At 42.5% G+C, this 22,861-nt stretch overlaps 1 protein-coding gene across 4 annotated transcripts in view; it reads left to right on the plus strand.

Annotated features, from left to right (window-relative positions):
* LOC311034628 (receptor-type tyrosine-protein phosphatase delta) overlaps positions 1 to 22,861 on the plus strand; it is a 190,870-nt gene that overhangs the window by 134,532 nt on the left and 33,477 nt on the right. For 2 of the 4 annotated variants that reach the window (XM_084042527.1, XM_084042528.1), the window contains exons 17-23: positions 929 to 1,185; positions 3,982 to 4,075; positions 7,732 to 7,941; positions 9,947 to 10,107; positions 14,972 to 15,084; positions 17,461 to 17,502; positions 18,289 to 18,386. In XM_084042527.1, coding sequence (XP_083898653.1) covers positions 929 to 1,185; positions 3,982 to 4,075; positions 7,732 to 7,941; positions 9,947 to 10,107; positions 14,972 to 15,084; positions 17,461 to 17,502; positions 18,289 to 18,386 — 975 coding nt within the window. The remainder of the gene's footprint in view (positions 1 to 928; positions 1,186 to 3,981; positions 4,076 to 7,731; positions 7,942 to 9,946; positions 10,108 to 14,971; positions 15,085 to 17,460; positions 17,503 to 18,288; positions 18,387 to 22,861) is intronic. The other 2 variants (XM_084042529.1, XM_084042530.1) reach the window with 1 other exon arrangement.

Here is a 22,861-nt window from a genome sequence, read left to right on the forward strand (position 1 = left end):
TGTCAATGGGAAAAATGCATTGAGTATTTTGCAGTGGAACCCGGAAGTGGCCGCAACTGCGATGCCCTATAAACATTCTTACAATGCATATTAATACTGTATAATTATAGTCATAAGCACTCATAATTAAATAAAATAAATAAAAATTAAATAAACGCACTAGGGGTGTGCCGATATATCATCCCGCGATATATCGCGATACGTTTTCGTGACGATATGTATCGTTTTGGGGGGGAAAAATATTGTTAAATAAATAACAATAATAAAAAAAACATTATCATTTTTTAAATAATAATACAAAAACAGAGGTATTTGTTTGCATTTGCCCCCCCCCCCCCCCCCCCATATATTTTCATAATAAAAAAGTGCCATGTATCGTATCGATATCGTGAGCCCAATATTGTGTAACGCATTATAGAAAATGTTATAAAAAATTATAAGGTCAAGCATTATAACACTTCATACTTGCTGGACACTCAGACTTTCTTTTTGGCAAGGATCCTAATTGTAGTAAAAAATGTTTATGTATTATAATCACTGTTATAATGCATGATCGTGTGATTATAAGTCATCTCAAGTGGTCATTGGGTGCTTTAAGTTAAGTAATGGCATTCCTGAAGGTGTAGTCAGAAACGTGTGTGTTCTTGTATAGATTCAATGCTATTGTCTTTATGTGAGTGTCCAGCAATTATGAAGTGTTATGATACTTGACCTATAAGGCTTTATAATGTGTTGTGATTGCATTATGAGTAGTGTACTTGAGTACTTATAACTTCACTTATACAGTGTTATAAACAGATTACAATGTATTTATTCTATGCCTTATAAGTAATAATGCTTTATGGGCTTCCCTTTTTAAGGTTAAATATGTCAGATGTTGAATGTTAATTGTGTCAGACGCTGACCTATATGTCCATTAATTATGCAGATTCTTTACGACAATGGCCAAAGTGTGGAGGTGGATGGGAAGCTTACACTGAAGCTGATTACTGGTCTTCAGCCAGAAACACAGTACTCCTTCCTCTTGACCAACCGTGGGAACAGCGCCGGAGGTCTCCAACACCGCGTGTCCACCATGACTGCCCCAGACATCCTACGTACGAAACCATACGTGATCGGCAAGACCAACACCAACGGCATGGTGACCGTGGAGCTGCCAACAGTGCTGACCTCTGAGAAAGTCAGGTGAGTAGCAAAGACGGCACAGAATAGAATAGAATATTACTCACACATTGGAAATTACCATTTTGATTCACTGTAGTAGAATATAGCTCAGGGTGCCTGGTGGTTCAGCCAGTTCAGCATGGTTGATTTCGTCGACTAAAACTATGACGAAAAATGTTAGTCGACTACCTTTTTTCACTGACGAAAACTAAACAAAAACTAAATAAAAACTAAGCTACAATGAATAAAACTAAGACTAAATATATTGACAATTTCGTCAACAAATAAAAACTAGACTAAAATATTAGGGCGGGAGATCCAGTAGAACTAAAAGACAAGTCATTTTATGTTTGGTTGTGCTTGGGTGTTGCGCTCTGAAAATAGCAGATCTACAAGCTCACAACGCACGGCGTTGCGACGTGTTGTGAGCTTGTAGATCGGCTATTTTCAGCATGCAACCAAGTGTAAAATCAGCCATTACGACGCCATCATGGCACCGCCAAAATACATTTTAGTCGACTAAATCAACTGTAGATTTAGTCGACTATAATCTTATGATATTTAGTCGACTAAAACTAGACAAAAACTAAAACATATCAGGTGGCTAAAATATGACTAAAACTAAATGGAATTTTATTCAAAAGACTACGACTAAAAATAAAAATAAAATTGCTGTAAAAATGAACACTGCAGTTCAGAGAAATAATGTTTTGTGCAAGCTCTAAACATTGCAATTGCTGGAAGAGTTAGAATAGGGAAAGAGATAATCGAGATGAAGGCAACACGGAACAAATAACAGGATAGCAGTTAGACTAGTGCACTGACCATAATGCTCATTGTGAGTCGCAGGGACCCGGATTCAACTCCCAACTGGTGTCATGTCTTTGCTCTCTCTGCCTTATGTTTCCTGTCTCTCTACACTCCCGTATCTAAATAAAGCATAAAATGCCAAAAGACATAATGTAATACTTACATAATCAAACACTACAATGATAGAATAACAGAGCTTTTTGTTTAAATTTCCAATTCACATTTAGAAAACAGTGTAAAATAGAGCCTTCTCTACTGGAGAATTGTACAGATTGAGATGAGATTATGAAGGTAATACTTTAATGGGATTGAAGAGCTTGTATCACTGAGCTGCTGTTCAGACTAATTGGGTTGGACTTCAGTAAAATGATTTAGTCGCTTCCTTGCTTTGCTTATTTGTGCAATTTGAGCTTTCCTATAGGACTGCAACAATTTATTGAGCAAATCAATGTAATCGATGTAATCAAAGATAATAGATTTTCCAAAATATTGAAAATCGATACAATCTATTACGACACTGGCACGACACCGATATATGAAAAGTGTAAAATATGGCTTAAGTGGTTATTCATACTAATCAATGTAGTCGATTATTAAAAAAATCTATACAAATGTTTTCATCTCGATTCGTTGAGGATTTTATTTTTAACCGCTTCTCGATTAATCGAAAACGTATTTGTTAGAATAATTGCTAAAAAAGAAAATTGATCCTACGCAGAGTTACCATCACATTGTCCTGTTTTTACTATAGTAACGCATTTCCGTTTGTTCCATTACACTACCTCATTATAACACCTCAGTCGGCACGCAGGTTGAGACAATCCTATCAAACTAAGCCCACTAGTCTGTGCTAAGCCTTACAAAGTCTCTCCTACTGGTTGAACAAAGCTTGGTGTTGTCAAAAAGCCAACAGCCACATCTGTCGGTAGACTGGCGCTACAAACCCGTTGTGGGTTTTTGATCTTGCTTGATGCACTTGGCTCTCTCTCTCGCATGACAAAACTTAAGCTAATTAGTTTCCCATTAGCCTGCCACGCTGCCTCCCTGGCTAACGCTAGCTTGGGCTCAGCTTGGCCAGGAAGCCCCCAGAAAAACTCTGGCAGAAGCCATTATCTCTGTTACCACCCCGATGGAGGGTTGAAAATCCTTCTAATTCCATCTCTTTTCTGTGCACACAGAGGACTGCTAATTAGCTCATGGGGGGCCACTCGCCGAGGTGTAACAGTGGTGCTTGATGTTCTCTGAACAGGTCTCAATTAGTTGGAAAACATGAGGAGACTGGCCCTAATTGAGCGATGGAGCATAGATACAGTAGGCTAATTGCATGACGATGTGTCTTTTTTTGGCAGTCTACCCTTATATTAGTCCAGTAGGTACCGCATGATGTACATACTGTTTGTACCCCTAATAAACTGCAGAAATTCAGACTACTTTGATGTGAGTTTTGTTTGTTTTTGGTCAGGACAACAGCCGCTTATTAGGGGTGTGCCGATACACTAATTTCACGAAACGATACGATACGATATTTGGCTCACAACTTCGATACGATTTCGATACGATACGATACGCACTTTTTTTATTATGAAAATATATGGAGGAGAAAAAAAGAAAATGCAAACAAATAATTCTGTTTTTGCATTATTCAGACATGCAAACTTGTAGCTTTTCAGCTACAATAGCCATTTTGAATCCAAATAGTATGACACCTGACCCGAAAAAAAAACATGTTGTCACTCTTTTCACTTCGGGGCCGTTTGCATGCCTGGTTATTATGATTGTAAAAAAAAAAAAACGATATTTTTTTTCCCCAAAACGATACATATCGTCGCGAAAACGTATCGCGATATATCGCGGGACGATATATCGGCACACCCCTACCGCTTATACTTTAAAAAAAGGAAATGGAGAACTTTGATGTAGTGTGCAGTAAAAACTGATAGTGACCTTTGACCTTGGCTAGAATATAATTCAGCCTTAATTTGTGTGTGTTTTTGTGTTCATATCCAGGGGTTACTATGTGGTGGTGGTGCCACTGAAGAAGCAGCGAACTGGCAAGTTCTTCAAACCTTGGGACAACCCTGATGAGATGAACCTGGAAGAGGTGGGTTCAAGAGAACAGTCGGTTACATTGTTTTAACCGCATAGGTGTTCCTATTTTGGGCAAATGTTAAAATTTGTAAAATAATATGACAAAAATAGATCTACAAACACTAAGTTTCGCTTCGGCTAACATTTTTCCTTATCATACAAGAAAATATAGGGCTTAAGTGGTTAAGATTGCCAGGAAACACATAATGCCTAGTGACAGTTTTACAGGTGACGGACAATACATTACAATACATACAAGAAGGTGTGTTTATCACCAAAAAGGATGACAAAAATGTAAAGTAGAATGATCCATTTATTGTTATATTATTGTTATTTGTTATTATTTATTTTCGTAATCCTACAGTACCTGTTCCTGTGATGAATTTCAATCAATCAAAATGCCAAAATGCATGCAGTTTCTTATTGTTCTTCAATTCATTCAGCCATTACAGTACATTCAATACAAATTACTCATAAACCCAATCCAATAAGTGGCATGCATACGGTGTATCAGACCTTTCTTCTAGAGTTGGCATGCATGGAAGAAGTTGGACAGATAGTAATCCACTGTAAGTCTACCCCCAGGTTTGACGGGGGCGTCGGGAACAGGGAGTGATGCTCACACGCTGATTGACGCAAATGGCTGCAGAGAGCATTGTTCTCGTGGAAATGAGGACAATGTTGGAGTAGCCATCAAGTGTACTGCAACCCCCGCTCCATCATCCCCTCTCTCTCTCTCTCTCTCTCTATCTCTCTCTCTCTCTCTCTCTCTCTCTCTCTCTCTCTCTCTCTCTCTCTCTCTCCCCCCCCCCCATCCCTCCCTCTCTGACTGTCTGGTAATTACCTGGAGAGCTGCATCAGACCTCCGTGTCTCTCCCCATTTCAGGGGAAAGCTACACAGCAAAATCCGGAGTGTTACTTTATCTCTGGAAAGTGACCACTTTCGCTTGCACTTTCAGAGTTAAATGAACACTCCAGGTTTTGCTGTGTGCAGGCCAGCACTTGGGCACAAAGAACTTGACGACTTTTTAATTCACCTAGCTAATCCTGTGCGTCGTGCAGCCTGCTTAAAAGCATTAGCGGGGGAAGCATTTATTGCTGTTTAGCGGTGGCAACCGTGTACAAGCTTAGCTTGTGAGGTGAAATTTGGCAAAACTTTCAGAGGAACAAATGGAAACTTCTCTCTTCACACCTCCTCACACACCTGAAGAGTGGCAGCTCAAATCGGTGTCTAGCCGAGATTTGGCCTTTTAAAAGTACTCTCTCAGGCCTTGTGTGAGACTCTTAATTTATTTCTAAAGCCAGACATAGCTGAGTGGGTAGAGAGGCCGCCTGGGAATCAGAAGGTCGGCGGTTCAACCCTCACCTCGCCCAGTCTACATCTAATAAGTGTCCCTGACAGTGTTGCCAGATTTTGCGAGAGAAATAAGCAACCAGGTCTATGAAAACAAACCCAAAAGAACACAAGAGCACTTTAAACCTATACACATCGGCTATTTGTAAATAGTTGTGAGCTTGTAGATCTGCTATTTTCAAAAACATTTTGTGGAAAAAAGAGACAAATTATAAATATTACCAACACAAATCTGGTACAAAATGTTTTCAGATGGGGATACGCGGACAATTGCATATTCATTTAGGGCTATCCTTGACATGAAAATGTTTGAGAACCACTGCGGTTTAAACAACATTTAAACCAGTGACCAGCGACTTTACAGAAAAACAAGCCCAAAGTCGCTTATAATAAGCGTACATGGCAACAATGGTCCCTGAGCAAGACACTTAAAAGAACTCCCACAGTGTACTCATCTGAGCTATCTGCTGGGTAAACGCCGAAAAGTAATTTCCCCTTCCCCGGGGTACCTGTAAATACTGCCTTTCAAAGCCTTTCCCCTTAATGGAAGTTGGGAATCAGCCCATGGATTCATATGACTGTTTAACCCAATGCAATTTCTAGACGTTGAAGGGAATACTTGAGACTTCAAATATTTTGTCTTCCACTTAAGCTTGCCATGAACGTAATCAATCAAGTCCCCAGTAGTACGTAAAAGGCCAAAGAAGAACACACATACAGTATGTGTCTCATCTTGCACTTGCATTGACTTTATCGTTCTCGCCTCCAGGGCCCCTTGTCTGTAGCCTTGACCGATTGCCCAAAAGTCCACCCTCGGTTAGAATTTATTTGTTTGTCAATATTGGCACTCACCTTTTCCGAACTTTTCCCAAGGGCAGCTAGAGTTAGCCGTGTTGACAGGAGAGATGATTGAAGACATTATCGGGGCACCGACAGCCCCCGCAGCCAAAACAGAGCACACACATAGACACACACACACACACACACACACACACACACACACACACACACACACACACACACACACACACACACACACACACACACACACACTCACAATGCATACTTGACTGACAGGCATGCCTACACACACATGCGCACGCACGCACGCACGCACACACGCACACAACACATACATACAGGTACACTAACTCATACATACAGGCACATAGCCATGTAGTGCTACAATTCATATTGTTATTACCATGGAATATAAAATGACAACTCTATCGAAGTATAATTGTAACTGCCTGTTATTTATTCCTTTTATTGACTGATCTGTAAAATACTATTTTGGTAGTCTTCTCATTGAAGCAGACAGTGGTTTGATTTGCAGGTCACCATTTAGGACACACACGAGAGATGGCTGTAATGTAGCTATCATTCTTATTAAGGCTGCCTGCAACACACACACACACACACACACACACACACACACACACACACACACACACACACACACACACACACACACACACAACACAACACAAACTTTTAATTAGCTATTACACTTATTTAGAATAGGTGGTCGTGATATCTTTGTCAGTGTGTTGTCAGGTGTGGAGGTAGATAAATGGGTGTTTTGAAGCAAGGCTCTCAATATCTTAGTTCCCCCTCAAAGCATGGCATATCAAAGCACAATTCTACTGAAGTATAATTGTAACTGTCTGCCACTTCACTCTGTTATTTATCCCTGTTATTGACGGATCTGTAAAAACTATTTTGGTAGCCATGTCATTGAAGCAGACAGACATTGAAGCAGTTTGATTTGCAGGTCAACATTAGATTTTTGACGAGATACAGTCTGTTAGGAAAGAAAAACACTGTGTGCTGTCCCTTCTCATATATTTCTCTTTCACCCACTTGTCACTAATGGGATGTTTGAGAATGGAGATTCATCAGTCAGAATCAAAGTAAAAAAAAGTTGGAGAAAACCGCTTTTATTCTATTTTTTCTTTATTCTATTTCTTGAGCAAAGATGTAAATCTGATTGTATCTACAAGAGAGAGTAGCTGAGCTGTGTGATTTTTGAAAGTCATTATTGTAGTCCTGTTTATATTGTTCGCCGCTATTGGTGAGATCCACACATTATCTTAAGTTTTATCCTAGTCCAAAGCAGATAGAATAACTGCTCTTTTTTCTCTAGTGGTCTGCCTTTTGCAGACCTCGTGCGTGCGTGCGTGCGTGTGTGCGTGCGTGCGCGTGTGCATGCGTGTGTGCGTGCACGCGTGCGCGTTTTGTTTGTTTGTCTGGGAGGAGATTCAGAGCTTCTGAGTTATTCACAACTGTCCACGTTTTTACTCTTCTCACTTCAGCTGCTCAAAGAGATTAACCGGACGAGCAGAGGCCTTCGCTTCCGGAGGCAGATGGAGCCCAAACCTTACATCGCTGCCTACTTCAAAGACCTGCCCACAGAGTTCACCTTAGGAGATGCCAAGATCTATGGCGATTTTGAAAACAAGCAGCTCCAAAATGGCCAGGAGTACATTTTCTTTGTGCTTGCCATTCTGGAGATGTCTGAAAATGTAAGGCCGATTACACAATGTTTTTTTGTTTGTTTGTGTGTGTATGTCCTTCCTGTAAACATATTAGTTTGTTCGCGTCTACTATTTCATTCCCCAACTGTATTTCTCATAATTATTTGGTCCATGTTTGGCTTTCCTCATGACTTTAATGACATGAGTGATGTGGCCGCCGGCTACACTCTTACAGAGGATGTCTCACACTGCTAAAAGTTGCGTGTTAACACTAACAGTCAAAAGGAAGAATTCCGGTGTGTTTTGGCGGGGGGCTTGTACTCTGCTTGGATGTGTTACTTTGAGGCTTCCTGTTGAAAGTCTAACGCTTGCACAGACAAGCCGGCCCCCACCGCTGTGGGAGGGGAGGCCTCTTGAGACCCCAGCCAATCGCAAGAATGCGTTGATAACGGGGCTTCTCTTTAATTGCGGCCTATGTGCGGTCCACCTTATCTCCACCGCTGCAGTTTGTGTGTGTGTGTGTGTGTGTGTGTGTGTGTGTGTGTGTGTGTGTGCACGCGGCACGTGTGTGTGTGTGGGGAAAGAAGCTGCATGATTAGGCGGCTGCAGACAGGATGATGGATTTGATGAGCTTCGAGGGCTATAGTCCAGTCTCACACACACAACCCTGACTTCAGGTGGAGAAAAAAAAAACCCCGATAATGATGGACAGAAGGAAATCTCTACTTTACCCACCAAAGCAAAGATTTGCTTTTTTCTCTGCCCCCAAGCTTTTTTCTTTTATCTCTCTCCACTCTGAATGTGAATTACCTCAATCAAAGCCCACAAATGTAAGATATTGCGATATAACCCGTCATTTTTATCAGGTCAGTTTGCAACTTAGCAGGAATACACACACACACGCGCATGCACGAACACGCGCGCACACACACACACACACATAATTGCTAATTACACTTATTTAGCATAGGTGGGAGTGATGTCATAGTTTGTGTGTTATCAGGTAGGATCTTGGGGAGGTAGATAAAATGGAAGTCTTGATGCAAGGCTTTCAATATCTTCGCTCCCCTGAGGACAGGGCGTATCGTTTGACATTCAGTGATGAGCTCTGATGGGTAGTCGAGATTGCTTCTCCAAAAACCTCTGAGGACTATTTTATTTCCGGCTGGGTAAGAAAGAAACTCTGACCAAAATACATACAGTACTTGCACGTTGGAGCATGAAGCGATCAAATTCATGTTTCCTCTTGTGCATTTCTATTCCTATTTGCTGGTTCGATGTCTCAGGTCCCTAGAGACTGCAGTACTAGGCAAGCATTCATCATCCACCCGGCATAGCCAATTCCACACAACTGTTGTGCCAAACACACACAACAGTTGCGCACTTCAAAAGGCCAATTCTGATCTGAGATGAGACAGGATGAAACTGGCCTTACAAAATACTGAAAAGATGTCTGATTATTATGAACTGCTCCACTGATCCTAATAGTTGGGATGGGTAAATGCAGAGGACAAATTCCAGGTATGTGCCAATGTACAAACAACCTCGCCCGTGTGTGAGAGAGAGAGAGCAGTTCAAACCGGTGACATATTTCTCTGCCAAACGTTTTTGTTTGGTATGACCAAAAGTAATTTGGTTTCCAGTGTTCCAGGCCTCTTGTACAAAAAAGGCTGTGTTTTGTGTACTGTATATTTGCTTGATTTTCAGCCAATTGACTACGGATAACTCCTTCGGATAAGACCGGATAAGACATTGCAAAGTTCCCAGGCTAGCCAAACTAGAGTTCCAGTCAGCCTTATGCAAATTGTGAAAGCACAACGAGAGCAAATTCTGATCGTCTTGTTCAAACGCTGTCACATCATCAAATTAAAAAAGTTGCTGAAACGGCAAGGAGTACAAGACTCATACTTTTACAGCCTTTTGAATAACAACTCTGACAGCAAAAGTCCAACACAAAGACCAGACAAGCCGTGTTTAGCATAATAACCCACTTTAAAGGTTGACAGATCAGAAAATGAAGTAACAATTGATAACTCCCCTTTCCTCTCCTCAGACCATGTACGCCACCAGCCCCTACTCTGACCCTGTGGTGTCAGCCGACATCGACCCTCAGCCTGTCATTGATGAGGAGGAAGGCCTCATCTGGGTGGTGGGCCCTGTGCTGGCCGTGGTCTTCATCATATGTATTGTCATCGCCATTCTCCTGTACAAGAGGTGAGGATAGGAAAAAAATGTACACGCAACTCATGCACGTGCGCACGCATATACTGTACAGAACATAAAGCAGTCTTGTGCTTTATTATGAATATGCACGCGCATGCACACCAATACATAAAATACTTTTAGCTTAACCCATTGAGACCTGAAGCCGGTTCTACATGTCTCCTAAATCTCAACAGTATTCTGAAAAACGTATGTTTCTATATCAGTGGTGCTCAATCTTTCTCATGTCAAGGACCCTCACAATTATATGTATTTGGCCGCGGACCCCCATCAAAATATTTTGTTCCAGTGACCCCCAGAAGCAAAGATTTGAGTTAAAAATGTTCGCTTTAAAAATATATATATTCAAAGATGTGCACACATTTTCACGATTTTTCAAAAAGAGCAGATCTACAAGCTCGTAGCGCGGCACTCGGTGCCGCGCTACAAGCTTGTATATCTGCTATTTTTGAAGAGCCAAAAGTGTAAAATAATGCTTTTTTAGCTCAAATCTAAAAATGACACAGTTCCTGGTCTGAATGGTTTAAAGGAATCGTATGTTTTATTGTGAATACGCAAGTACGTGCGCGCACACACACACACAGTAATATTTGGATTGAAAGCCAGAAGCAGACACCATCTTGAGACTCTCAATCACCCTCACTCTGGGGAACGCACTGACACACACACACACACACACACGCATACGATTTCAAAATCTCTGAAGAGCCCATCTGTACAAGCTGTACAAGCCGTCTCCCCATCACATGCAGACAACCACAATCCTTTACACAGACACGAACGCTGACTGAAAGTTAATCAGACACATCCATCTACTCCACCCTCACACACATATGTGTACACACACACACACACACACACACACACACACACACACACACACACACACACACACACACACACACACACACACACACGCGCGCGCACAGTAGCAGACAGACAACTTGCAGTAGCATACCCGCCTCAAATCAAAACAGCCTGCAGCGGAAGCTAGCCCGTTTGCTGCTGTCAGTGCTCGTCAGTCAAGCATATAGGCGGAGGGAGAGCTCTCTCCTGACGGTCTGCTGCGTGTCACTGCATGCGTGCACAGTTTTAGAGTGGGGGGCCCCAGGGCCCCGGGCCTGAGCGTGCATGCGCCCCGGCCCCTCCATCCCTCATGCCCCTATACCCAGGGGCTCCAGCGGCACCTTCACCGGTATACACATGTGCAGGCACGCCCACGCACACGTGCACTCTCTCACATGCCAGGCACTCGGCGTACAGATTTCACCGCCTTTCCTCAATGCTGCCTTTCCGCCACCCCCGTCTCTCATCCCCACGCAGCGAAATCCTGAGTGCTAATTAAACTCCGAAAGTGTACAACGGGTCCAGTTTTACACTTTCGGAGTTCAGCTAGCGCTCAGGATTTTACTGTGCATGCTGAAATATTCTGCAGGGCTCATTCAATCAGTTCCCTGATACTGAGCTGAACTTCATAATAGTCCTAAGGAAGTAATTTTAGGCAGGCCAGATTAATAAGTGTGGAGTCAGCGTAAGGTATAATCAGTAACGGTACATTTTGCTCCATCTATAGTATCATTGTAATGCGTTTCACAGGGTTAGAGCGTTAAGCCTACAGCTTTACACTGAGTCTTCACTCTGTAACCCGCTCGTCCTTGGACTCCAACACTCGGTTTGAGTTCTGGATCCGGCAGTGCCAATGAGATCCAAGAAGTAGACTTGAACTGGGGCCCCTTGAAAGAAAAGACGTTTGGGGGTGGGGGGGGGGGGGGGGTGGCCGTTCCCTGTGTTTCTGTTTGCGGGCCGACAGATTTACACGACAATTACTCACGTCAATGTCACTGCCACGTTGGGAGAGCGCTCGGCCGCGTAGCCGGACGATATTTCACACGTCGAAATCAATTTTTATGTGACACTATGTGCGTCTCATGTGTGGAGCAAAGGACAGCCGTGTTACGTTGAGCACGGGGAAAGGACAGGCTAGATGATAACAGCTATCCAACACAGTGGGGAGGTTGCGGTGCTCTGCAGTCCTTTGCATAACGCTTTATTGGTCAAATCAGTTTAATCTGAAGGTCAAAAGGCCCAGGTCTGGTGCTATGGCCCCCTGGTCAGGACTCAATAAAAAGGGGCTTGTAATTGTAAACCATTACTTTTATTGCTTCCCAAGCTCAGTTTATACTGTACACATTGTGTTGATGCCAGTTTAAACATCGCATTCGATCCCAATTGTTTAACAATATCAAACACGTTATTATTGAGTTGAATAATTGCTACAGTATCACGGTTTTACAAGTATATGAGGCTTAAGAGGATGTTCATGCTTGAACAAGAAGGAATCGGCTGCTGTAAATCAGCTTGAAATAACCAAAGACACATAGCAAAGCTTTCCGGTTGCACCTGAGACAAAAACTGTAGTATCTGAAATGAGTCCTGAGGCTGCATAACTAAGCGTATAGTCTCATAGGTGAAGCATCTCTAATCTCGCACGCGAAGCAAAAGTGATGCCGTGATTGGTATCATTTTGTCTCTGTAGTCAGATGGAGATTCCCAGTTATTACACAGAAACTATACAAATGATGGCCAGTATTCTAACCCATTAAGACCGGGAACGCATCTGTGTGTCTTTTAGATTCCTTTCGCTATTCAGATCTACAAGCTCATAGCGCGACACAGAGTGTCGCGCTATGAGCTTGTAGATCTACTTTTTTTTTTTTTTATCATGAAAATTTGTGCAAATCTTTGAATATATATATATATATTTTTTTTTAAGCAAATTATTTTTGCTCAAATCTTTGCTTCCGGAGATTCTACAAATGACTTCTAAATCTTAACCTTTGTCGCTACAGTATATATCACTGGTGCTCAAACCTTTTTCATGTCAAGGACCCCCAAAATATGTATTTGGCTGTGGACCCCCATCTGAACATATTTTGTTCCAGGGACCCCCAGATGCAAAGATTTGAGTTAAGAATTTATATATACAGTATATATATTCAAAGATTTGCACACATTTTCACGATGTTTTTCAAAGAAATAGCAGATCTATATCTGCTGTATATCACACCCAGTGTGAAGTGGGCGGTGTGGTCACAGTGGTCATCACAGTGGGTGATTCACTTAAAAAAAAACATAAATGTGTTTTTTTTAAGTGCACAGTCCTATTTATAGGACTGCACATGTGTCATGTGTTTCACTAGCCAATCACAGTCCTGAATAGAGTCAACCAGTGTACAATGGTGGCCAATCACGGTGCAGGGTTAGGGGGGTACAATGGTGGCCAATCACAGCGCAGGGTTGGGGGGGTGCAATGGGTGGGGGTCCAAACCTCACATATAGGGGCGGTTGCACCGCCCCAAAAAATAGATTTTTTTTTTTGGACGTCTTAGACGTCCAGTGGCACTCAGGGCTTATATCAACGGACGTCTTAGACGTCCAGTGGCACTGAATAAGTTAATGGGCTAATTTAGCCATGAGAAGTTAGCGGGGGGGGGGGGGGGGGGTTAATTCTCCTCAAGGTCAGAGGGTCTAATGTTGTTTCATTTCCTTCCCTGCTTGCCAATTGGAGCAGCAAACCAGACAGGTAAGACTATGAGGAAGTTACACAGCTACTGCACCAATTCCCACGCTGAGGCAGGTTTTCTGCATAGACCTCACTTTTGTACACTATACCTTTTGGTTATCAAACCTTTTTTTTTTTTCAAAGACCCCCATAACACTCAAGAGTTACAGACCTGTGAAGGTCCATTTGGAAACCCCTTCAAGGAACCCTAAGGGTCTTTGGACCCCACTTTGAGAACCACTGCTCTATACAATCACAATATTCAAACTATGCACTTTTATTGAACACTCAACCTGGCATCCCCATTTTGGGCATGTTATAGGCCGCATTTTCAGGAAAAATAATTATATATATATATATATATCTGCAAGCTCACGATCCAACGTGCTTGTAGATCGGCTATTTTCACTATTTTGAAAATTGGGCTCAAACACTGATCTGATGAAAATCTCACCCCTTTCTCCTTATGTTCAACTGCTTTGCCTTTATTTCACCAATAGAGAACAGCACAGCATGACATCTCACCGCCTACAGTACACATGGGGTGATCGTAGGACCTTGTACTTACAGTATAATTTCACCTTCACCCACACACACGCTCCCTGCTTCTCCTCCCATAGCTCATACTTTCCTTGATTTTTGCACTTTAATGTTGTTTTTGTGTGATCTCGATTTCCCTTTGTCTTTGACAAACACCAGCAGCCTTTCTGTTTCGTGGGTTCATGTGTGACCTCTGCCTGACAGCAGAAACAAAAAACTATCCCTCAGAATATCAAGATGTTTGTTTGAAGTTTGTTTGTCTTGTGATCTCTTACAAACCAAGTCATCTATAGTTATTGACCGTCATGGTGAATGGTGGCTTGTTTTATTCAAGTTGAACTAAGACAAGGGGCCAAAGAACTAAAGGCCACAATGACTTTAACATAATGTTTTTACGGTCTCTGGCATTGGGAGTTATGAATCTGTTTTGGCATTGATGAAAAGGATCAGATATCCTTGATTCCTCTAAAGTATTCACGTTAAAACATAAAGGCTTATGTTCTCAATGTAATTGTCAATGGTTTGTTTTATAGTATCAGGAGGAATTAATCCAGACATCTTTTTATCCCGTCGCTGTTTATAAATTACATATCTCTACCCTCAACTTACAAAGCTGTTTGAGGTCATATTAGTCTACTCTGAACAGCAGCAGTCCAGAATTGGGAAAGAAAGGTCTTAAGAATGCAGAGTAGGTGAGGAAAGACAGGAAAGGATAAGTGTGATTTGAATGTGCTGGGTTTTCTTTTTTTGCAGGAAAAGAGCAGAGTCTGAAGCGAGGAAAGGAAGCCTCCCCAACAACAAGGAAATGCCACTGCATCATCCTACCGACCCAGTCGAGCTCCGACGTCTCAACTTCCAAACGCCTGGTAAGAACCAACAGAACTGCTGATGTCCATCTCAGTCTTGAAGAACACACAACTCCAGTGCACTGGAAAAAAATGCACAAAAGTACAAAAATGTATACACACAAAGAACTAAAGGTCATAGAACCAAAGTAATCGTATTCATAGAATTTGCTCAATTCATCAAAAGGACCAATTCTGTTTTATTTTGATTTTAGTTCTTTGCCATTTGCCGCCTGCTCATTTGCAACCTTTGCTGATGTGCAACACCATCGCTTACCAAACATTACCATTGCAAACGAGGATCAGTGCAAAAAATAACTCGTCCCAGCTACAAAAGTGACAGGTGGCACATGTGAGGGACACAGGGTCAGAAATGACAGTGTTCCCCCTAGAGAGAGAGAGAGAGAGAGAGAGAGAGAGAGAGATAGATACTGCTTAGTGATGAGTGAAAATACAGAAATGCAAGGTTGACACATTCATGGCAGCTCACATCATCCTGTCCACCCTGACCATACAGGTCATTAAGACCTGTCATGCTTATTCAGAAACGAACAAGGTGCCTCGTACCGCATCCTGTTGGGTGGAAGTCACAGGATGCAGTGCAGCGGAGGTCAGGCTACTATGAAAAGTGTCTTGACTGGGTGACACATTTTGTGCACGAGCCAATGGTTCAGCGGCAAGAGACGCGATGACAAGCTGTGTTCACTGCGCTTGACCTTTAGCGGAGAGTTGAACAATGGTCACGCTTCGGTTCGTGTCTCCATGTGGCCTTTTCTCACCGGGGGGTAAAGGATGAGAGTCACAGTCCATTTATCTCCCGGAAAAGGCAATACGCATTCTTTGCCTCCTTGTGACCGTGAGAGACACGCTCAACTGCCGTTTGAGTTCCTCTGGCGCCGAACGCTGTGGGACAGGTGTTCAGAGACTGCCAATAATGTTGTAATATCAAAGCCATATTTTTCAGGTCAGCTAGTTTGAAAGGGAGAGTGAATTATCCCTGCAGGCTCTTTTACAGAAAAAAAGAGAAAAGATTATGCATATTTATGAAAGCTCTTCAATGACGTTAGGGCCATTACAGGCTTCAACCTGGCAGATGGGTGTTTTTTTCTGTTTTTACTTCAGGTTCGGAGTGATTTCAACTACACTCCCATCTCCTGTCAACGCCCCCCCCCCCCCCCCCCTAAAAAAAAGACCCCAAAAAAGCGGAGAATGGACCAGCATGTTTGCCTCCTACATGACAGTGTCCTCTCCAAACCACTGAAGAGCTGTTACATTATACTCTCTCTCTCTCTCTCTCTCTCTCTCTCTCTCTCTCTCTCTCTCTCTCTCTCTCTCTCTCTCTCTCTCTCCCCCCCCCCCCCTCCTACCCTCCCTCTCACCTCTTTGCACCTTCAAATGGACGTTTTCATCTTAAGGACGCTCGACTCATGAGCATCCCAGCGTGGCAAATGGCCATGCTGTGCTGAAAATGGACTTTGAGTGGCAGGCCTCAATAGAATCCTTTTGCCATCTCCCAGAGAGTGGGAGTGGGAGAGAGACGATGAGGAGAGGCCCCCACCCTCTCCATTAGCTAATGCCCACTTGTGCCATCAGCCAAGATGAAACGCCGCAGGCATGTTGGAGAGAGAGAGGTGTCACCCGTGTGGCTCGGCTAAACGGCAGTTACAGAACCGTCCGCTATCGGGGGAAAGGGGTGGCGGGTGGGTTGGGGGAATGTCTCTGTACGTGACATGATGTTGTCACGAAAGTTGCTGCAGCCACATACTGTTCACAGTTAGCATTTCACGGGCTGTGCAGTTCTTAACTTGGTTCAAACCCGCACATGCCCCAGCCTCCTTGATCTTTATACCCTACACCTCGGCTGCCTGGATTATGCTGACGCAGCACGCGCATTTACTTCCACTCACATTTAACAATGTCAAGTGTACAGTGTGTCAAAGTCAACCAAAGGCAAATGCAGGCAGGAACTTTGTGCTGCAGACAATGCACGTACACACAGCTGCTCAGCATTTTCACTTCAAATTAATGTCAAATAGAAAGTTTGACACTGGTCTGCGGCATCTCTGAATTCACCAGGTTTTATTTATTTATTTATTTTGTATCTTTACCCCCACCCGCCAACCCTGCCCCCCATTCCCCCATCCCTAGTTGAGTGTCTGTTTCCTCTAAAATAATAAGCATGATGGCATAGTCAAGCAGCTTCTAGCATGTCGATTTGTGTGTTACTAACTGATGTGCCATTTAGAAGACGTGCAGTAGCCATTCAATGTGTATAAATAGTTTCCGTCCACACATTACAAACTATTTCTACCCGCTTGTTTGGAAAAGACAATACTAGTCATCACATTGCTATGACGTCTGCAACCTCTTTTATTTATACCGCCGTTTCCTCCACAGGTTCAGGTGCGCCCAGTTACCCCAGTAACCTCCATTCGTCAAGTTAGTTGGTCTCGTTTACGCATTTGACATGACTTTGTTTATTTTATTTTATGTTTTGTTTTTAGCTTCCATTCCCTCTCTTTTTATTTATTTTTCCCTTTTTCCTGCCTAGCCTTGTACTCTCACACCACCCATCTAATCCACCCGGTGTTTATATGCCATGTCATCACAGGAGGCGGAGTTTGAAATGACAGCCTAATAATATGTCATCACTCAAAGCAGACGTCAACATCTGGCCTAACATTTTGGATTGTTTTATTCTCTGTTTGAGCGTTTGTTTGTTTGTCTGTGTCCACGTTTGTTTGTTGTCCTTGTCCGGTCGTGTCCTTTCGTCACGCTAACTCCTCGCCGCAGCTTTTGGTGTAAATAACATTCTTCTCTTCACAATAGGGAGGGTCACGGTGTGGGGAGTGTGCTCGATGACTTCTCATTGCCTTCTGTCTCCATATCCTCTTTTTATGAGCATGCCCACTGCTTTGAGTGCCCAAACTTTGCCTAACCAGATCCACGTCTCCATCTGTGGATCAGTCTCGTTACACACACACACACACACACACACACACACACACACACACACACACACACACACACACACACACACACACACACACACGCGCACACACACACGCACACACACGCACACACACACACGCACGCACCCACACGCACCCACACACACCCACACTCACACGCTGCTTCTCTGATGAGTCAGTGTTGGCTTGTGGTGGGGGTGATTCCCATGTGGTTTGCTGCTGGCCGCTGACCTGTTGTGCGTCTGATTGACAGGTATGACCAGCCACCCTCCCATCCCCATCAACGACCTGGCAGATCACCTGGAGCGCCTCAAAGCCAACGACAACCTGAAGTTTTCACAGGAATACGAGGTAATGAGGAGTTTATAGTGTTATACGGTACAAAAAGAAGAAAAATATAAGCAAAGCATACAGTACCACATTCAATGATATACAGTATTTTCGTTGTTGTGAGATCCAGCCGTGAGACTACATACAGTACACCAATTCAGTATGCATTCAATGTTACAGTATGTCGGTTTTTACAGGTCTTGAAAATGGTATGTTATGGTTCGTCCCAAGCAGAACTAATATTTTAACATTTCTGTTCTTGCGTTCCATCCCCACATAATGTTCCTAAACCTGTTAGAATGGGTAAAACAAACAAACAAACAAACAAACAAAACATTTATTACCAACCTTTTTTACAGAGAACATTTGCTGAGAACAAAATGTCAGTCTCAACAGTTACACACATTAACACCGGGGGGTTACCCAGCACAACCAAAGTCTTATACTGTTGGCCGCAGAGCAGTTAATGTATGCAGTATGCTCAAACACTAGGGCAGTGGCCGACTTAGAATGTTCTCAGTCTAATAGGATTTGGCAATTGAATGTGATGATTCAACAATTCATTTCATTTATAAATATCTGTAAATCTAAAGGCATTTTAGAGGTTTGGACAGAAATGCTCGACTTAGTGTTAAATATTATCTGAAGGAAAATATTATATTATATGTTATTTAACCGGTAACGGAGATTTCAAATTAATGTTTATGTTATGAACAATTACAGATGATTGCATTTCCGTTTTGATTTTTGCTCCTAGTAAAATATACTTTGTTTCCAAACTGGTTCAGAGCCCTGGCTGTTAGCATGTATTTTCTGAGACCTTGGAAACATGCATTACGTTTTAGGCATTTAGAGTTTATGCTTGGTCTCACAGGGGTGTATAAATGAGTCTTTAGAGCGACTCGCAACGAGTCAGCAAGTAGGTGTTCAATAACTTGCACAAGCCTACAGTACTTCAATGGCAAGCCTACTTCAATGGCAGGTGATGGGCACACATTGGCATGGACAGGACATGTAACTTATCAGTTGCAGTACAGACTCTCTAATCACGATTATTTCAAAGTTTTGCCTCGATTACGAGTAATGAATGATTATTTTATATCCTCCTTTTGTTTCGTTTTTTCACTGTTCTCTGACAAGGTCTGTGCTGTTAATATTACGGGTGCAACTCTTAATTAAATTAATTGATTTAAGCAATTCTAAAATAATAAATTATAAGGTGAGCTATTTTCACTATTAATAAAAGTGTACAAAGGATAATATAGGGCTTAATTGGACTAATTAGACTAAATAGATTTAGTCGATTGGAAAAAATACATACGAATATTTTCATGTTGATTCATTGATGTATACATGAAATAAAAAAAATACAAACCTGCTCCAGAATTATTCGATTAACCGACATGAGCCAGATTAAGTCGGTCAGCATGTCGGTTCCAATTCATATTGGGTTAATTGCCCAGCCCTAGCCGCTACCGCTGCCTGCTAGACGCTGATGCAGGACTGCCGTCTCAATCTGCGGTCACTGTTCAGCGTAATGAAGAAAGCCCACAGTCTCACCATAATAATATTTTCCTGGAAGCCCTAATCTCTGCCGTTACACACCCATTCCAACCACACGGCCATTCAGGCCAGCCGCCGTCATGTGGCAGCTGGTTCGGAGGGTTGACGGCAGGGGCTTGAAGTGGTCATGACCTGTTTTATCCAGGCCTTCTCGCAGATCTTGTGTCGCTCGGTTCAATTGCACAAAAGTAGAAATGACACATTTGGAGAGCAGCGGCAAAACTGAAACGACCTGGATGTATGAACCATATCGGAATGTCAATCATTTTACCGTTTAATTTGTCTGTCTGGAAAAGGTCACCATTTCACCAGTCTCCTCTAATCGTATTAATAGTCAAAGCAATACTCTCTTCCTAGAAGAAGCAGACAGGGAGTTTTTGTTGGCGCATTAGAGCATACATTTTGTGATTTTATCAAGAAAGTATTATGGCAGTAGCCCCTATAGTGCATTGATTGATTTAGACCAGTTGTTCTCAAACGTTTTTAATTTCAAGGGCCCCATAACTCTCAGTTACAGACCTGTAAGAGTCCATTTGTAACCCCCTCAAGGAACCCTGAGAGTCCCTGGACACCACTTTGAGAACCACTGACTTAGACTTTTTTAATAATAATAATATTAATAATCAGACATATTTCATCCCACGGGGGAAATTCAGTTTTCAGCTTCGCCCAGCGGAGTGCTTTTCAAGTGAGCACAGGGGGGGGGGGGGGGGGGGGGCAGTTAGGAGTTAAATGTTTTGCTCAAGGACACCTCGACACAATGCCAGGGATGGGATTCGAACTTGGGACCTTCTTCCCATGCAGGCGGGCTAATAGTTATGAAATTCACGTTTCAGAGCAGAGTACTGTGGAAGTAAAATACCTCACCAGCAAGTACAGTGTAGTGTAGTCCCCACAGCAGTGGCTCCACTGGTGTATTTTTTGTTGACATTTTCATATTATTCCTTGAAACAATGGTCCTCCCCAGGATGATTGTCCTGAAAAGCAAAAGCACTAGTGATATCCTCCTGGATTGTATACACCATCATAATGATGTTTACCGTGATGTTTACCAAACAGTATGTCGTCGCTGTCGGGGTGGAAACCTTGTATGTCCAAAACCGTTACGCTTCAGGATATGGACAAGAGAACATGTGTTCCAAAGGATACAATGCAGTTATTATTTAGTAAAAAGCTCTTGTTAATATTGTTAAATGTTTATACAACCCTATAACCACTTTCACCTTAAAGGGATAGTTCACCTCCAAAATGTCTTTTTTCTATGGATTAGTCACCCCATGGAGACTAGAATTCATGGATATTCTTTTGTTTTTGTCTCATTCCTAAACCAATAATTTGATGACCAGCAGCGGTTCCGGTAGGAGACACAAAGAGTCTCCTTCGTGTCTCCTACCGGAACCGCTGCCTACCGGTCCGCTGGTCATCAAATTATTGGCTTAGGAATGGGACAAAAACTAAAACATACTGTATCCATGAATTCAAGTCTCCATGGGGTGACTAATCGATAGAAAAAAAAGTTTTTTTTTGGGTGAACTATCCCTTTAAAATAAAACAGCAAAAACAGACGATCTATAAGCTCACAATCGACTATTGTATACCACGAAGTAGGGCTTTAATTTTACGGAAAAAAAATAAAAGTGGAAATCCAGAGATACAAGGTTTCTGCTCGACAGCAGCAGTGTCCTCTGCCAATCAATGACAACATGGGTGAGGGGATTGTGAAATGGATTGAGATATCGTATTTTTCACTAAGGTCAAAGCAAATAATATTTTCCCACCCTGAATCACCAAAGGAGCTCCAGTGTGAATCCATCGCAATGTATTAATGCTGCACAAAGCCAATCCTTTAGATCAGTGCTTCTCAAAGTGGGGCCTGGGGACCCCCAGGGGTGCTTACGGTGGTTCCATGGGGTCCCCCGCGCAAAGTTGGTTAATATAGCATTAAGGTTTTAACGTTGGGTAAGTGATATTTAAATAGCTCTATACTCTGATAGTAATCGTGTTTGTTCAGTAACGTGTACGTCTCCAGTTTAGTAAACAGAAAATATATTTTCAGGTCGGGATATCAATTGTATTCAATCAGGCGAGAGAACTCATACGGGAGACGGGTTAAACAAGTGGAAGTGATGACGCAAATAAATTAGCAGACAACATTGAACACTCTACAATTTAAGCTGATAAATGGTTACTCTCTCCTGATTGCTTTGCTTTAGATGGTAGTGGCCAGTAGCACGTTATTGGAATCACTATGCTATACGGCTACCATCATTTTCATGCTTTTCTAACCAATATGACATGATGGAAAAAATACATCATGGGGCAAAGATGATCCCTAGGAATCTTTATATTACTGGTGATTAGCCTGAATGCCATAACCACTAGAGGGATGGATGGACCAAAAAGGAAATTCACCTCTGAACATTTCCTTGGCATCAGAGCCATTTACTGCAGGGACACTGTGTTTCTCAGTGTTCACCTTATGTTGACCGCGCACTGTGAATGAACGTTTGTTTAGTGAATATCAGGAAAAGCTGAAAAATTGCATCAGTGCAAGGTCTTTTCAGGGACATTGTGTTGCCCAGAATTGGGGGTCAGCCTTTCTGTAACCCCTTTTCTCTCCACGGGTTCTGCCTCTGCTCCAAAAACTCCACGAGGTCACGAAATGGCTCAGTCCCAGACAGACCCAGCCATTATTGCAGCATAAGCGTGGTAGATCTCACTTCCACAGTGCTTATTCATGGGCAGTGGAAAGTTATTTTCAGATTAAAGAAAGATTTATTTTTCTTTTCAATGCATTTTTAGGATCCACCCTTTAAACATATTTCAATAAAATACCAAGGCTGAACCAAAAGCGTGTCCTTCCCTGAGTTGCAATATGGGAAAAGTTGTCTCTTAGAAGTCTCAAAGTTGTATTCATATGGAGCTCATACAAT

The sequence above is a fragment of the Gymnoscopelus microlampas genome, assembly GCF_963454915.1.
Source record: "Gymnoscopelus microlampas genome assembly, chromosome: 19".
NCBI classification, from domain to species: Eukaryota; Metazoa; Chordata; class Actinopteri; order Myctophiformes; family Myctophidae; genus Gymnoscopelus; species Gymnoscopelus microlampas.